The 18471-nt window shown below is 41.4% G+C and overlaps 1 protein-coding gene across 7 annotated transcripts in view; it reads left to right on the forward strand.

Moving 5' to 3' along the window:
• itga11b (integrin, alpha 11b) overlaps nt 1–18471 on the forward strand; it is a 73436-nt gene that overhangs the window by 25180 nt on the left and 29785 nt on the right. For 5 of the 7 annotated variants that reach the window (XR_005992389.1, XM_041796678.1, XM_041796673.1 and 2 more), the window contains 12 exons: nt 5536–5645; nt 6977–7068; nt 7457–7571; nt 8378–8505; nt 9567–9715; nt 9789–9933; nt 10077–10242; nt 10397–10467; nt 16309–16453; nt 17049–17197; nt 17353–17781; nt 18335–18465. Coding sequence is in view for 6 of the 7 variants with exons in the window: in XM_041796673.1 (XP_041652607.1) it covers nt 5536–5645; nt 6977–7068; nt 7457–7571; nt 8378–8505; nt 9567–9715; nt 9789–9933; nt 10077–10242; nt 10397–10467; nt 16309–16453; nt 17049–17197; nt 17353–17781; nt 18335–18465 (1830 nt within the window). In the remaining variant the exon portion in view is untranslated. The remainder of the gene's footprint in view (nt 1–5535; nt 5646–6976; nt 7069–7456; nt 7572–8377; nt 8506–9566; nt 9716–9788; nt 9934–10076; nt 10243–10396; nt 10468–16308; nt 16454–17048; nt 17198–17352; nt 17782–18334; nt 18466–18471) is intronic. The other 2 variants (XM_041796675.1, XM_041796677.1) reach the window with 1 other exon arrangement.

The raw sequence follows: 18471 nt of genomic DNA on the forward strand, positions 1-18471 counted from the left end.
AAAGTTTATGCCTGTGAACCTGCACCCTAGAGCAGGTTCTCAAACTTTTCTGCCACTGATGTGGATCTCTAGTCCGGTGTAAATGCTCTCTAGTCTCAAGTCTAGCAGCAGCGTGCAGCCACTGATGTGGATCTCTAGTCTGGTTTAAATGCTCTCTAGTCTCAGGTCTAGCAGCAGCATGCAGCCACTGATGTGAGGATCTCTAGTCTGGTGTAAATGCTCTCTAGTCTCAGGTCTAGCAGCAGCATGCAGCCACTGATGTGAGGATCTCTAGTCTGGTTTACATGCTCTCTAGTCTCAGGTCTAGCAGCAGCATGCAGCCACTGATGTGAGGATCTCCAGTGTGGTTTAAATGCTCTCTAGTCTCAGGTCTAGCAGCAGCATGCACCCACTGGTGTGGAGATGAAACAGAGAGTAATTAGATTAGTTTTAACAGCCGTCCTGCAGAGAACCTTCAGCTGTGAGCTTGTTGTCCTTTTATTGTCTGTCTGCGGTTGCAGGTGAGTCGGGCAGCATTCCTGCTCCTTTGCTGTGTATTTTTTTAAAATCTGGAAACATTTCAGGCCTGATAAATACCTCGCAGTCTTCCAGGATTACAAAACGTGTGCTCCTTTGAAGTCTCAGGTAAGAAGTGGAAAGTATTCGTCTCCAGCTCGGCTTCTCCCGCGTCCCGAGGCAGAGCTGGGGATCTGGAAACTATGTGCTGCGGTTTGTTATTCCCCAGACTCCCTCTGGGAAGGCCATCACTCCGCTCCGCTGCACTCTGAGCTTGTGTTGACTTTGTTAGTCTGTAGACTTGTTTTTCAGGTGTTTGGCTTGTGCACTTGGGCTCTCTTTGCTGATATGATCCCTCTTTGTTGACTTCCTTTTCTTCATCCAGGATCGCTTTCATAGAGAATGTTTTTACCCATAAACCAGCGGGTCTATCGTCTCTAGGGCCTCAGCTCCTTTCATCAACCTTTACCCACTAGGTTGTTTACATTTATCATCTTTAAATCCTGCACAATAATGACAAATTTCATGCATTATGAAATGAAGACCATTAAATTCAGAAACAGAGGAAAAGAAGATGTTGTGGTATTAAGAGTATGTTTTGGCTTTAAATGTCGTCAGCTGTTAAATTCATCCCCAAAACAATTAATATTGAAATAGTTTGAGAATGACCTAACATTTGTTGTTTTTATAGAAATTCACTTGTCAGTCATTAGTAGTAAATATTTTGAAAACAAAAATGGGTTAAGACTGGCAGAAATGTTGCAATAATGGCCAGATAAAGTGGTGAAAAGGGGTTAGACAGTGGCAAAAATGGTGATAAATGTCAAAATGTGTTTTAAAGTGGCAAAAAATGGTGCAAAAAGGTAACAGAAAGGGGTTAAAATGTGACAAAGTGAGATGAAAAGTGGCAAAATGGAATAAACATGCAGGAAAAGTGGTTTAAAAGGGTTGAAGACTGGCAAAAATTCTGTTAAAGAGGCAAAGGGGGCAAAAAAGCATCAAAAATGGGTTAAAAGTGGCAAAAATAGCCTGGCAGTGCTGTGAAAGGGGGTTTAGGAGTGGCACACAGGGGCAATAATTAGTAGGAAAGTGGCAAAAGTTGGTTTAAAAGTGGCAAAAATTTTTTACAAAGGGGTCATGAGTTTCAAAAAATGTTGCAGAAATGGCTGAATGAGTAGTGAAAAGCTGTTGAAAAGTGGCAAAAATGAGCTAACACTGGTGCTGAATCACAAATGGAGAGGGAGCATTTCTATGATTTTCTATTTCTTTGTTGTCAGACCTGTCTTTTTGTGGCCTGCTGCGTTATAGATAATAGGGAAAGATCTCACTAATGCCTTAAAATTTCCTGTGTTCTGAAAGAAAATACTAATACAAAAATATGTTAATCAGACAAACTGAAGGCCAAGTTTCATATAATGGGGGATGCCAGAAGTGGCCATCCCAAGAAGATGAAAGACAAAGACTCTGAAATCACACAGAAACCTTAGGCTGTCTTCCACAGATTTGCAGTCAAGGTCTGCAGGACGATGTGGCCAGTGGCTTTCTGCACAGTGATCCAGAACAGACCGGTCTGTTGTGGCTGCCTTTCACTATCAGGCCTGTTTGTGCTGTTGCTTACATGTGCACTGGGACCTGAACATGTGGAGGAACCTTTGCAATAATTCCTGGACTACAGCAGTTGGATCATAGGGTCAAAGTGTGGAGAAGATGCTGATTGCTGCATGGATAGAGTAACGTCTTCAGTTAGAGGCAGTGTGGTGCAGCATCTTCCTCACTGGAATAACGAGGCTGGTTATCATTGGAGGAAATCTCAATACAGAGAGATATGGAGATGAGATTCTGCAACCAGTGGAAAAATAAGAGCATTTTTCATAGACCAACCCACATACTCAGCTCTGCTGCTCATCCCACAAATGCATGATCCTTACAGATGTGGCTCCATTTAAAAGGGAAGTAAACAGGCTTTCTACTGGTATAGATTTATAGACATGAAGCATTGTTACAACAAAGAAATAATCCCAAACACTCGTTTACTTACTTTTTCTGCTATGTTTAGTTGGAATTGAAACATGCACATGAGGAGGAAGTAACTGAACCCTCAGAAACCTAAAGGAGGCCTCTTCAGACCTCTGCAGACGTCGGTGTGTCGATGGGATTGTGATGTTTGTTCAGGATGTTGTCGTGTCTGTTAGAGGTCAAACCCGTTGACCTATGTCGACCTCTGAGGTCAAACCTCCAGCGGTTTGTGTTTACAGAGTCTGAGTCTGTTTGTGCGAGAGCTGCTGACCCGTCCCGCTGAGATCTGGGAGTGTTTGTGTCTGAATGATGGAGTGAGTTATGTCTGATTTGGTGTTTTTCTCTTCATGCACGTTTAATGAGCCTGCACAGTCTGACTGATGGCAGACAGAGGAACATTCTGGTGTGTTTTTCTCTCATAAATAGATGCATTACATAGCTCTTTGTTTTTAGGACAAATAAAGAAGAATGTGCTCTCTTTTCTTCCTCTTGTTTTCTCCTCCACAGCCTAATAACCTCGGCCATCTTTACGGGACTCCTGAAAGGCATTAAAGGGAATCAGTGATTAGGTAACAAATAGCTCTTTAAAGCAGTAGCAGCAGCAGCGGCCAGGTTTGATGATGGAGTGATGTCAGAGGATGTAGACCTGCTCTCTCTGGGATGTGGTTTATCAGCGCTGATCTCCGCCCGTTTGATGTGGACGGAGACGCATTAACGGATTGAAGGTTGGCGCTCTGCTATGGCATCTCCTCTGGTATGTGACTCACAGCTCTTCCCAGAAGGAGACGCAGACCGGGACACATGTGCTGATGTTTACGCCCGTTTGCTCGCTGTGAGACTCTGCAGAGGGCTCTGGGTTAAAAACAACAACACTGACGGCGCAGGAGAGGATAACACAGAAGCACAACGGTACCTTTAAGATCAGTTTAAAAGAAGAAGGTGATAATAATTTAGAAAACTTTATAAGTGTTTTTATGCATTTTACTATCTGGATTCAGGCAGGTCAAACCAGAGCTAGATAGGTCAAACTAGAGGCCAACTGCACCAAAACTTTTATTTAGAGAAGGAGATCTCCGTTATTTCGTATCTGACAGATACAATAGAGCAGTGTCGCTCAACTAAAGAGCCAAATCATCAAAAAATACCTTGGCAAGATCCACAAGTGGCAAAAAATGGGTTAAAGTGGCTATAAAAATGAGTTCAAGATGTCCAACAAGTGGCCACAAAGCAGAAAAAACATGGCAAAAAAAATAAGTGAAACATAACTGAAATGGCCAAAAAGCTGCAAAAGGGTGATAGAAATGGGTAAAAAGGGGCAAAATTGAGTTTTACAGGCGACAAAAATGCCAAAAGTGGCAAAAACATGGCAAAAAAAAAGTGAAAGATAACTAAAATGGGCAAAAAGCGGCTATAGGTTGATGAAAATGCATGAAAAGGGGAAAAATTGAGTCTAACAGGTGACAAAAATAGCCACAAAGTGGCAAAAATATGGCAAAAAAGTGAAAAGTGACTTAAAATGTCAAAAAGCAGCAAATACATGGCAAAAAATGAGTGAAAAGTGACCAAAATGGCAAAAAAGGCAAAAAACAAGTGAAAGGTAAATAAAATGGGCAGAAAGCTGCAAAAGGGGGATTGAAATGGGTGGAAAGGGGCAAAATTTAGTTTTATAGGTGGCAAAAATGCCCAAAAAGTGACAAAAACAAGGTCAAAAATGAGTGAAAAGTAACGTAAATAGGCAAAAAGTGGCTAAAGGTGATGAAAATGCATGAAAGAAGCAAAATTGAGTTTTACATGTGGAAATAAATCACCAAAAAGCAGCAAAAACATGGTAAAAAATGAGTGAAAAGTGACTAAAATGGGCAAAAAGCAGCAAAAGGGTGACAAAAATGCATGAAAAGGGAAAAATGTGGCATTTTGTGGCAAAATGCTGCTTAAATGGGCAAAAAAAAGGCAAAAAAAGGAAAAACTGAAAATAGCAGAAAGACTGGATAAAAGTGGCAACAAAGGGACAACAGGGGCAACTGATGTTGGTAATTAAGATTGTTTATTGAAGCCTACTGTATAAGTGTGGGAAATAAACTGATTAATGTGATTTGAAAAGTATAACTTCTGAGGTCAAAATTTCCTTTTTTAAAAGTTTTCTGGGTAAATATAATGAAATAAGACATAAAAGAGCCACTGGTTGAGTATCACCGGATTAGAGGCACATCCATCCAGAAACCCATAGGCCTCTGGTCCTTAACTGGTGGGTCAGGTCCCAAAGGTGGGCTGTGGAGCTGTTCTTAGTGGGTAGTGAATGTGTCTCAAGTAAAAATGTTTTGTCAAAATGTACGTAAAGTGTCTTCTAAACATGTTTTGTACAGTTTCTTTATTTTGACATGTTTACACCTTCTCAGGTCCAAACTACATTATTTTTTCAGGAAATTAATCTGAAATTGGGGTTGCAGTTTTCACAAATGAGTTGGCAGTTGAATGATGGTGTTTATTTTATTTTCACTTTATTGTCAGTAAGTAGCTGCTCTTCCACAGCAGTTGCTTCACTATTCATCTGTTAATAATGTTATTTATTGAGGATGTGTGCCTCTTTAACTCATATTTCTGTTTGTAGGAATGAATCAGGCTGAATGACCTGAAATGGCTGTTTTTTTAGTGTTTATGCTTTTGCAGAATTGTAACTCACTGTCACAGTCCTCATTTATATCATAAACTACAGTTGATATGCAGCTATGAGACAGGCATGAAAAGCAGATGTTGACCCTGAAACCTGGAGAGTTATTGCTGTGAGAATAAGTCTCCTTTAGTTGCAGCGGTGTGAAGTGACAGACTCTCTGAATGCTGCAGCAGCTGCAGCTTTAATTGGCTTAAATCTTTGATCCAGACCGGGCTCTACAGTTAGACCTTTGTTGTAACCAGCGTCGGTCTGTTTTATTGGAGCTACAGCAATGATTCCTTCTCTAAAATAATGACTTTGTGACCTCCTACACGCTCTCAGCCTCAGGTGTGTGCTTGTGTGTGCTCTTCCAGGCTGCTGGTAGGCGCTCCCTTTGAGTCGACGGGGAAACAGCAGACCGGGGACGTGTTCAGATGTCCGCTGGACACCAGGAACTCTGTGAACTGCTCCAGACTCCTGTTGGGTGAGGAACGATCAGTGTGACGTGTTCATCAGGGCCACGGCGGGGGGTTTAACCAACGCTAATCAGACAGCGTTTGAAGACAACCTGATTACAGTAAAAACCACACAGCGTTGCTTTTGATGCAGCTGATGTCCTCTGGTAAAAACCAGCTCAGACCTTTCATTAATTAATCAAACCAAGAGGTAGAAGTCTTCTTCAAGGAGGGGAAGTCCTGCTCTCATTATCTTTAATGAAACACACTAATCTGCAAAATATGTCTCAAGTTTTACAGGTAAAATAATCCAGTAGTAGAAAGTGTTTCTTTCACATTATGGGAAATCTTGAACTTTGATTTTTTTAAATTTGCATGATAAAAGTAACTAAAATGGGCCACAAAGCAGCAAAGGTTGGTAAAAATGGGTAAAAGGCGGCAAAATTGAGTTTTACAGGTGACAGAAATGGCCAACAAGCAGCAAAAAATGAGTGAAAAGCCACTAAAATGGGCAAAAGCAGCAAAAGCATGATAGAAATGGGTGAAAAGGGGCAAAAAATAAGGTTTTACAAGTGATAAAAATGGCCAAAGAGCAGCAAAAACATGGCAAAAAATGAGTGCAAAGGAACTAAAATGGGCCAAAAGCAGCAAAAACATGGCCAAAAATGAGTGCAGAGAACTAAAATGGGCCAAAAGCAGCAAATACATGGCCAAAAATGAGTGCAAAGGAACTAAAATGGGCCAAAAGCAGCAAAAACAAGGCAAAAAATGAGTGAAAAGTAATTAAAATGGGGCAAAAGCAGCAAATACATGGCAAAAAATGAGTGCAAAGGAACTAAAATGGGCCAAAGCAGCAAAAACAAGGCAAAAAATGAGTGAAAAGTAATTAAAATGGGGCAAAAGCAGCAAATACATGGCAAAAAGTGAGTACAAAGTAACTAAAATGGGCCAAAAGCAGCAAAAACATGGCAAAAAAATAGTGAAAATTGACCAAAATTTTCAAAAAGCAGCAAATACATGGCAAAAAAATGAGTGAAAAGTAACTAAAATGGGCCAAAAGCAGCAAAAGGATGATAGTAATAGGTGAAAAGGGGCAAAATTGAGTTTTACAGGTGGCAAAAATGGCCAAAAAGCGGCAACAACATGGCAGAAATGAGTGATAAAATTCTGTTCAAAACAAATTACATGCTTCTAAAAAATCATAAATGTATGAATCGTGTAAGCCCAGAGCTTTAATTTTGAGAGGAAGTGATTGACAACCATTCTAGGAAAGCAGAAGCAAGTATTTAAATACCAGTTATTCAGACGAGTTAGAGTTTGCTGGGTGAAATTTTGCTTAAATATGTTTGTTTTAAATCAGGAAAACTTTCCTTGGATAACGTGTCAGAGAGGAAAGAGAAGATGCGTTTGGGAATGACGCTGACCTCCAACCCTAAGGATGGCAGTTTTGTGGTGAGTCACACAAGAAACCTCCATAGAAACTTTATAACACAAAAACACCAAATTATGCAGAAATAAGATGAAATAGAGAATTTATTTTCTGAAACATACTTTAATATGTGCTCGGATAAAATGACTGATTTAATGCAGTGATAAAACAAAATACAACCAAAATTCAAAACAGCTGGGTCGCTGGGTTACAGGAGAAGAGTCCTGGTCCTGAACTGGCCTGCCAAACTCAAAATAATTTTCATTAAATGGTAAAATGTCTCAGTTTCAACATTGACCCGACTTTTTTGGAATCAGGGTTGTAAAAGTATAATAGCCACTGGAAACTTTGCTAACTTGCTAGAATTAAAGAGTGTTTTTGTCCCTGTTTTGTTCATGTCTGTGTCCTCAGACCTGCGGTCCTCTCTGGTCTCATGAATGTGGAAGTTCTCTGTACAGCACCGGGATCTGCTCCAGAGTCAGCCGAAACTTCAGACCGTCTCACACCATCGCCCCCGCCCTGCAGAGTAATCCATACATCCATCCATTCACCTACACATCTGTCCACCCTTTAGCCCATTCATCAAACCGTCCAACCTTTCATCCATCCATCCATCCTTCCATCCATTGTTTCATCTATTCATCCATGCATCATGCATCCATCCATCTATCCTTTCATCTATCCATCAAACCAAGCATCCATCCATCCATCCATCCATCCATCCATCCATCCATCCATGCATCCATGCATCCATCCATCTATCCTTTCATCTATCCATCAAACCAAGCATCCATCCATCCATCCATCCATCCTTTCATCCATTCGCTCATCCATCCATTCATCCAGCCATCCATCCATCCATCCACCCACCCATCCATCCATCCATCCATCCATCCATACATCCATCCATCCATCCACGCATCCATCCACGCATCCATCCATCCATCCATCCATCCATCCATCCATCCATCCATCCATCCATCCATCCATGCATCCATCCAGCCATCCATCCATCCATCCATCCACCCATCCATCCATCCATCCATCCATGCATCCATCCAGCCATCCATCCATCCAGCCATCCATCCTTTCATCCATTTGCTCATCCACCCATTCATCCATCCATCCAGCCATCATCCATCCATCCATCCATCCATCCATGCATCCATCCATCCATCCACGCATCCATCCACGCATCCATCCATTCATCCATCCATCCTTTCATCCATCCATCCATTCATCCATCCATCCTTTCATCCATCCATTCATCCATCCATCCATCCATCCATCCATCCATCCATCCTGTTTTCACCAATGTTTCTCCTCTCCTAGGATGTGAGACGTTCATGGACATCGTGATCGTTCTGGACGGTTCTAACTCGATCTACCCATGGTACGAGGTCCAGGACTTCCTCATCAACATCCTGCAGAAGTTCTACATTGGCCCAGGTCAGACCCAGGTTGGTTCAGCACCAGTATCTCTTACAGTCATTTCCAGATCAGGGAGTTTTTCACTGGAAGAGGAGTCTTATAGTTTTTGTGTATTTACAGTAGTATTTCCTGGGGATTTTTCTGTCTTGATCAACATGCTTTGTCTAAGGTGTATGGGGCTTTTACATTCCTACATTTATTAAAAAAATAGTTGGAATTCTTTGTCAAAATACTGAAAAATGTGGAGGTATTGAAATCCACCACAGACTCTCTCCTACTGCCCTGACACATGTCTGTGGTTGAGTGAATTTCACCCACATTTCTCTGCAGTTTCACAGCTCTAACTGCCAATGAGGACAGAGATCAGTGTCTTTAGTAGCTTCAGTCTTTTTCCGTTCACAGCAGCTCACCTCTTGACCGTATTAAACCCTGACCAAATCTCACTGTGATCTTTTGTTTCCCATATTGGTTTTTATGGTAGGGAGCAGACCACGCTACCAGTGACTGACACTTTAAAGAGCACTGTTTCATGCATACTTTGAATTTCTGACTGGAAAAACATGACTGTTGATCAGGAGAGGCTTGAAATGTCTTTTTCTGTCTGTGTGGAAACCCAGGGTTTAAGTGAGGGTAGATTCTATCAGAACAGGACAGAGGAGCATGCACAAGAATCAGTTTTGTTACAGGCAGATGGAGATGAAGTAAAATATATGAAAGAAAATGACAGTTGACAACTTAGTGATTGATATTTCATCTGTGGTGTTATTTACCATCTAGAACTAAAGCTAGTTAGTGGGGAACGAGTGAGTAAATAACAGCTGAATAATGCATGAGTAATGATTGAGTACACAGCAAAGACTGGTTTATAATTCTGCCTCAGATCTAAACTAAACTGTTGGGAGCCCTGCATGCACCCATGTTATTCTCCTTCCAAATCCTGTTTGGTGTTAGGATTTTCATCCAGTTCCTGATGTTCTGTTGAGAAACGCACGCCAATATTGCATCCATTTCCAGCTGCTGTCTACTAGAATCACGATGATGAAGCGGTGTTGTGGAGATCCAGCTGAGCTGACGTTAGTTCTCTTCCCAGGTGGGCGTGATTCAGTACGGCACCACGGTGGTCCATGAGTTCAGTCTGGGTGAGTACCAGACAGTGGAGGAGGTGGTGGAGGCCGCCAGGAGAATCAACCAACGGGGCGGCGAGGAGACGAGGACGGCACTGGGAATCAATGTAGCTCGGTATGGAACTACATAACGCCTTAATAACTCCAGGGTAGTCGGACCTGTCTGTAACGTCTTTGCTTCCGTGCAGGTCGCAGGCATTCAAACGTGGAGGTCGACCTGGAGCTCAGAAGGTGATGATCGTGATCACGGATGGAGAATCTCATGACAGCCCTCAGCTGTGGCAGGCCGTTGGCGACAGCGAGAAGGACAACATCACCATGTACGCCATCGCTGTGAGTCTGTCTCACTTCAACATCAACCTTCCAAACGACCTGTCCGACCAGCTCAGACTTCCTTCTTACCTGTCAGGAACTCACTTCCTGTACTTCCCAGCTGATCTCTCCTTCCTCTTCCTGGACTGTTCCCTCTCATTCAGGTTTTAGGATATTACAACCGTCGGGGAATCAACCCTGAAGCCTTCCTGAAGGAAATCAAGTTCATTGCCAGCGACCCTGATGAGAAGCACTTCTTCAATGTGACAGACGAATCGGCGCTGAAGGACATTGTAGACGCCTTGGGAGAGAGAATATTTTCCTTGGAAGGTCAGCTTTCCTCAGACTGGCTGTTTTTTATTGTCATTGCACTTTATCAGACATTCTTTGAGTTTTCACCATGAAGTGCTTCATCAGATTTGGTCAATCAAAAGTTAGCATGATGTACGCTGAGCTGATTCTTCTCTGTGTTTTTGTTTCGCAGGAACGAGCAGTCAGGGTCGAGGTTTTGGTCTACAGATGGCTCAGGCTGGTTTCTCCTCACATTTAGTCAAAGTGAGTCACTGATGTTTACATTTATATCACTCAGTGCATAGGTTAGCATTCCTCCTGCACAGCTGAATTTAAATTTCAAAGTAGAACCCAGAAATCCCTTTAATAGAAACTGTCTGACAAAGTGAAGTAGGCTACAAGAGCTCAAAAAGAAACACATCTAAAGAAATTCAAGAAAAACAGTGACTGACATCTATCAGTCTGGAAAGGGTTACAAAGACATTTCTGAGGCTTTCAGACTTCAGTCAACCACTCTGAGAGCCATTATCCACAAATGTAGAAAACTGTGAACAGTGGTGAACCTTCCCAGGAGCCAACCAACATGACACCAAGAGTGCATGGACGACTCATCCAGGAGGTCCCAGAAGAACCCAGAACAACATTCAAAGACCTGCAGGCCTCACTGACTCATTTAAGGCCAGAGTTCATGATTCAGCAATCAGAAAGACACTGGGCAACAATGGCATCTTAACCCTGTTTATGTAAAATTGTGGCAATTCTCTTGTAATTATGTGGGATTTTACCCTAACCCTAATCCTCTAAGCGTAACCCTAACCCTCATAATGCTGTGGCAGTTCTCCAGTAATTAGGCATCATTTTACACTACCCCTAACCCTATTAATACTGTGACAATTCTCTAATGCTTAGGTGATATTTTACTCTAACCCTAATTGTCTTAGCCTAACCCTCAACATACTGAGGCAGTTTTCTGGTAATTTGGTGGTATTTTTTCAAACCTTAACCCTTGTAAAACTGTGCCAGTACTCTGGTTATTAAATGGTATTTTAGCCAAACCCTAACCCTCTAAGCCTACGCCTAACACTAATGTGTTGTATTGTGGCATTTGTCTGGTAATTAGTTGTTTTTGTACCCTAACCCTAACCCTCTAAGCTTAACCCTAACCCTCATAATTCTGTGGCATTTCCCCGGTAATTAGGCAGTATTTTACACTAACCCTTATCGTCTTACCCTAACCGTCAACATACTGTGGCAGTTTTCTGGTAATTTGGTGGTATTTTTTTTCAAACCTTACCCTCTGAAAATGTGCCAGTACTCTGGGAATTAGATGGTGTTTTACCCCAAGCCTAACCCTCCAAGCCTAGCCCTAACCCTCTTCATACTGTGGCAATTATGCTTCTGTACCCTGTTTTTATACCCTAACCCTCATAATGCTGGGGTAGTTCTGGGATAATTAGGCAGTATTTTACCCCAACCCTCTTAGCCTAACTCTGATGTGTAGTATTGTGGCAATTCTCTTGCCATTGAGTGGTAATTTACCCTAGCCCCATCCTCTAACCCAAACCCTCATAATGCCGTAGCAATTCTTTGGTCATTGGGCTTGTTATTTTCTGTATGAGCTGCTGGTGAATTGTGAAGGAATGTATTCAGAAATTACCCTAAAAACACCTTAAAATATTTAAGAGAGGCATGAAGATGCTACCTCACAATCACAAGGGTATTTTTGGTAGAAACTTGCTTAAATTTGATGCGCTGATATGCACAAATAACCAAAAGATTTCTTGTGAATTATGAAGAAAGTTTTTAAGAAATTATGAGTGAAGGTATTTAAAAATTATCTTAAAGTTACTGGAAAATTATTCACAAAGGACTCACTTTAATTTAGTGGGCTGATATGCAGAAATTACCATGAACCACTTTATTTGATTGGGCCAAAATATAGAAATATCTGGTAATTATCAAACAACTCTTATTTCTAAGAACTCACTCTGTAGAATACCACCTAATAACTAGAGAACTGCCACATTTATGAGGAATTACTTGATCATTTATACCTTATTACAAGGTAAATACTAACTTTATATTACCTTATTTCTGTGTTACTACTTGGTAATCACTACCTCATTGTTGAGAAATTATGGGATGATTATACTTATTACCATCATAAAATTACTATGTAACTACTCTCAAAATAATTAATAATTGATAATTACTAGGTGATTAGGGTTACTTCAAATAAAATGTTTCCAGGTTATCTATCATGGTTTACATTAAAAATCTTCTTAAAATAGAAACTAGATGAAAGTAATTTTTTTATCTTTGTTAAAATGAATATTGTCCTCTACATTTTTCAGCTATGCAAATCCTGATCCAATGAAATCAGCAGAAGACAGAAGCAGAGGTTTTATTATAACAGTTATCAGTCCAACAGAAACAAAGTCCACTGAAGATAAAACCCTCAAATTCTGGGACCAATATCATCCTATAATATCAAATATTGCCCCGTTAGACTCCTGTAGCTGCAGAATAAGATTCTTCTAGAAATATTTCTGTTGTTTTTCATTGAGGGTAAATCATAGCGGACTGAATTCCAGCATGAGGGAATGAAAATGTTGTCGTGGAAACTCTGTATGTGTAACTCGGAGCAGATGGTTTTCCTGAATGTGGAGCTGCCAAGAGAACACTCACGCTCAGCGTCACACTCACAGACGAATATGAGAAGAGTTTCCTGTTCCTCCATCTCAGGTTTAAAGGTAAAAATAAGAAATCAGCTTGGTCTGATGAAGACAGCAGACCGTGTCTCTGCTGCGGGGTTAAAATCAGTGCTCTGACAGTAAACAGAGAAGCTGCAGACTCACGAGGAGATCCAGCAGGAGGGACGCTTTGTGGCGCTGCTGTCGCCAACGATTTGCTCACTCACTGTAGTCCTCGATTCACCGGCCCCTCGAGACGTGACTCAAAGATTTTATAACATTAGTATCTGGACTTTACGACTGTGAGAGTTCATATGACTGTCTGCACACGTTTGGAGCCTGTTTACCTGAGTTTAAGCGTGTTTTTATCACGCCCCCTCCCCTCTAACCCACCGGTCCGCCTTCACATAAGTGGTATTCTCTGATACAGACGGAGCTGAGAAGCATAGCTGGTTTGCAAATCCACATCTAAGGAGAAGAAAGAAGCAGAGAGAACCATGGCAGCCATCAGCTGTTGTTGTGCTCCATGTGGACAGAGGAGTCCATCCTGCTGCTGTTGAGGTTTTTATTATTGTAAAGGCTCCAACGACCTCTTCCTACTTCATCATCTATGGCAGTGATACTCAATGTGTGGCTCTGGGGCCTAATGTGGCTTTTTTGTGGTTATTTGTGCCTCTTTTATGTCTTAATTTCAAACATTATTCCCCAGAAAACCTTAAAAAGGGAAACTTTTTTTGCCATTTTTTACAATTTTTGCCACTTCTCATCAATTGAAGCTACATTTTGCCATTAAACACCCCTTTTGTCATATTTTTTTGGCTATTTTACAACTTCTTTTTGCCACTTTTACCCCATGTTTTCCACTTTTATCCCATTTTTACCCTTTTTCACCTTTTTTCCACTTTTTGCCCGTTTAAGCTACTTTTGACATTAAATATCCCTTTTTTTCCTTTTTTTGCCCATTTTTGCAACATCTTTTTGCCACTTTTATCCCATTTTTTGCTCTTTTTTTGTACAAATTCACCACTTTTCATACATTTAAACTACCGTCTGCCATTAAATACCACTTGTTTCTTTTTCCCCAAATTTTAGCCTTTTCTTTCAGCAACTTTTATCCCATTTTTGCACTTTTTCACAATGTTTTTGCCCTTTTAAACTACCTTTTGCCATTAAATACCACTTGTTTCCTATTTTTTTGCCACTCTTGACTGTTTTTTACTCATTTCAGTCACTTGTCACTCATTTTTTTAATCACTTCCCCCCCTTTTTTGATGCTTTCTGACTATTTTTTCACCTTTTCTCCCCATTTTTGCCCCATTCATCCATTTTTGTGGCATTTTGACCATTTTTTCCACCTTTGACCTATTTCTATGGCTACTTCAAGCAGTTTTTGCCACTTTTCACCACTTAGATTGTGGCTCTTGCAAAGGTATTTTTTAACAGTTTGGCTCTTTGGTTGAGCAGGGTTGAGTAACTCTGATCCACAGTGAGGATGAAATGTGCCACATACTCTGGCACAGTTGTGTTCTCATCTCCTGTGGACTGAGTCCGCATGAATCGTGCCGAGACCTCCTCTTCAAACCCGGTGCCTGAGTACAGACTTCACACTGATCAAATGAACCAGACTTCAGGATCAAGTGTACTTGGATTTGAGCCCAGGTCCCTCGTGTGAAACCACTCGTAGGATGATTCTGAATCTTCTGGGCTGATTTCAACACTGGCAAACTGTGAGGAAGAAAATACTGAAAGCAGGTTCTTAACTCTTTTTAACACACGGCATTTTGGAGATTTCTTAAAGATCATGACATACTGCCCCTGGATTTGTCCGCTTGTCTGAGAAGGAGGGAAATGGCCTAAAATTGACAATGTGGATATGGAGGAGAAAGTGACAGAGCTCAATGCTGTGATGACATTTATTTGCCTTTATACATTTTCTTAACCCTGTAGAGAGCCTAGGGATATTTTGTGCCATTCATTTTTTCAATCCACTTTAGCTGTGGTAAATGAACATAGCTCAGATTTGCCAGAAGATATTCATTTTTAAGAATTTTAGAGTTGTCATCTAAGCTACACAAAAACTGACACATTTGTTCCTAAGGACCAAAAATGTCCCATTGAAAACCACTGAAAATGCCATTTTAGCTGTGTTGAATTAATGTAGTTCAAATATGCTAGATGATATTAATTTTTAAAAATTACAGAGTTGTCATATCATTTTTTTAAAAATTAGCCTAAAATGGCCAAGCTACAAAAAAACAACATATTTGCTTCTAAGGACAAAAAATGTCCCATTGAAAACTATTGAAAATACCATTTTTAATCCAGCATTTATCTCAACATGAACTAATGCATTCCTTTATGTTAAGATTTCATTTTGGACTACCTGCTTTCAATCTTTAGTTCTTATATTTGTCCACCAGATGGCACTACTTTTCCCATTCAAAGCATGCTGCAAAATTTCACACTTCTACTGTTTCTGCAAGGAGGCTAACCTTGCAAAGCAGATGGATGCACCCATTTCCGTGTTTCTCACTGGTGAATCCATCTTGCAAAGTTTCTGTCTGAACTGTTTGAGCCCGGTTAGAAAGTGACAGGACCAATCAGTGTTGAGGAGCAGTACTTTCAGGTGCGGCGGAGTCGTGAGGTAAGCAAGCAGCAACAAGAGGCTGGTGCAGTTATGGAGGAAGAGATTAGCGTGGATGCTGCTAAAGCGCCATTTTTATCAGAACTTGACGACATTTCTTCATTAAAAGAAGAACAAAGAACAGCAGTGAGTTGTTTTTTTTTCAAAAACCACTTAAGTTGTGTACTGAGATGTCTACAGTTGCCATGGTTTGCAGAGTTTATCCCTCAGTCACGGCTATGTCACATGTTTTTTTGCCCTGATTGGTCCGCAAAGATGTGGCAGATAGAACATTCATCTAATCACACTCTGAGTTTTTTCAAAGGCTCTGCCCTTTCCCAAACGCTGTCTGTGAGAGGTTTTCCAGATGGATGTGTGAAACACATCCATCTAGTGTGCCAGGTTATAAGGATGCCTTGCCATGAAATGATAACCGATGTCACTGTTAATGTTGGATAATGGTGTGTGTGTATGTTATTTGAGTTTTTGTGAATTTTTGTTCCATTAAAATAGTGGAGTTGTGTAAACATACTGGTCTTTAAAGGGTTAAAATACAAAAAATATAAGCAGTATTTTATATGTATCTTTCAGGCTGAAGTAGTTTTAAAGAATGACTTGTTTAAAGTGGAAAAAAATATTAATTTGTATTATTTTTACTGTGGTTTTGGGGAAGCAGACTTTTTTGGTCCTTAGGGACAAATGCATTAGGATATTAGAGAGACATGGAAAGTTTTTAAAACTTTGCCACATTGCAGTCACTCTCTGTATTAAAACCAGTTTTCTCCTCAGGATGGCATTCTGCTCGGGGCGGTCGGCGCCTACGACTGGAACGGCGCCGTTCTGAAAGAGACCAAACACGGGAAGGTGGTCCCTCCGAAATCCTCCTACAAAGACGAGTTTCCAGAGGAGCTGAAGAACCACGCAGCGTATCTGGGTAAAAGAACTGGGGCTGTCAAGATTAATTATGTTAATCACGATTAACTACGGCCCACAGTTAGTGCACTCATTTTCTTTAAAGTCGTGATTTATCGCTCTCCTTCAGCACACTTTGGTTAATCCACATGAGAGTCTCTCTGCAGCAAACTTTTATCTATTTCATTTATCTGTCTATCTCTAAAAGAAGGTCTGCATCCAGGCAGAGTGGTGACCCTCAGTTTAAGACAAGAGAAAAATAAAAATGACACAAGAACTGTTTTGAATGCCAACATTTGGAAATTTAAAGGGTGGTAAAAAGGAAATAATCAATCATGATTACTAACAGAAACTCTGAGATTAATGGTGATTGAATTTTAGATTTTTTGACAGCTGTTAAAAGAACATTTATCATTCTCATAGGCTGATGCTTATGGGTGGATTTTCATGTTTTTATCCCCAGGATTAATTTCTGTCAAGCTATTAGGAACTGTTTTAAAAAGGGTGCCTGTTTTTGACCCTAACCTTTAGGAAAATAAGGTGAAAAACAAACCAGTCAGGTAACTTAGATGTCCATTCCTAACTCTGTCTGTTTCTGTGTTTTGCTCTGGCTTTAGGATACTCGGTGGGTTCCCTCGTTACGTCGCGTGGCGCTCAGCTCTATGTGGCCGGTGCGCCACGGTTTAACCACACCGGGAAGGTCATCATCTTCACACTGAAAAACACGGGAAACCTGACCATCCTCTGGGCGCTGCAGGGGGAGCAGGTATGCACATGTGCACAGGAAGTGAATTCAGCTTTTCATTGGTTAATCACAGTCTGTGGGTGTGGAGGAAGAGAGCAGAGGCACAGAGCCTGAGCAGCTTGAAGTTTCCGGAGTCTGTGATGGTTCGAGGTTCATAGGTTTGTTTTCTGTCTCAGATCGGGTCGTATTTCGGCAGTGAGTTGTTATCCATGGACGTGGATGAAGACGGACAAACAGACATCCTGTTGGTGGCGGCTCCCATGTTCTACAGTCAGGGCTGGGAGAGAGGGAAGGTGTACGTCTACACGTTGACTCCACAGGTACAAATGGAGAAACTTACACACCGCCGAAAGGTCATTTTTACACTCATGGAATATCAACACTTAGCATTCTCTCTGCAGACCTCCTTCATCCAGCAGGGGGCGCTGGAGATTACCAACCACTCTCAGAACTCCAGGCTTGGTTCAGCGCTGGCTCAGATCCCCGATATGAACGGCGACGGGTTCAGGGAACTGGTGGTGGGAGCCCCACTGGAGGACGACCACCAGGGGGCGGTGTACGTCTTTTACGGTCAGGATAAAACAATCCAGCAGCAGTACAGACAGGTGAGTGATGCCCATCAGCTTAATTTATCTTTTTGAAATCTATTTAAAAGGGACAGAGCACATTAATGAACAACAGCCCAAATGTAAACACGCTGGAGTTAGCAAAACTGCTAATTTACATCCTTTGTCCACTGGCAGAAAACACAAAGAGACAGAACAACATTACTGATGGTGTGCAAACATTCAATAACAAGATTCATTTAGACTTCTTATTAAAGTGCATGTTATAAAGTGCTGTTGAAAGTGTAAGGAGTAGTTTTCCACATGTTGCAGACACAGGTCAGGTACCGTCATTTTTATTAAAGAAAGTCGGCGCTCTTCTGCCACCTGGAGCAGACCAAGACAACCAGAAAATGCTGCATTAAAAGGTCCAATGACACGTAAATGCATACATTTAACACTTGTAGTTCATAAAACAGACTGGTTCAGTGCATGCATGCATACATTCATGTAAGCATGCATGCAGAGATCAGAAAGATGAATTTAGAGTGCAGTGCCAGTGAGAACAGGAAGAGTGAGAGGGTGAGTCACTGAGGTCTGCTCCTCTCTGCAGCGTCTCTCTGCCGCCGGGTTCTCTGCTGGTCTGAAGTACTTCGGTCAGAGTCTGCACGGCGTTTTAGACATCAATGGAGACGGGCTGGTTGACCTCGCCGTGGGGGCACTGGGAGCTGCCGTCATTGTCTGGTCAGA

This window comes from Cheilinus undulatus, linkage group 9 (genome assembly GCF_018320785.1).
Source record: "Cheilinus undulatus linkage group 9, ASM1832078v1, whole genome shotgun sequence".
NCBI lineage: Eukaryota > Metazoa > Chordata > Actinopteri > Labriformes > Labridae > Cheilinus > Cheilinus undulatus.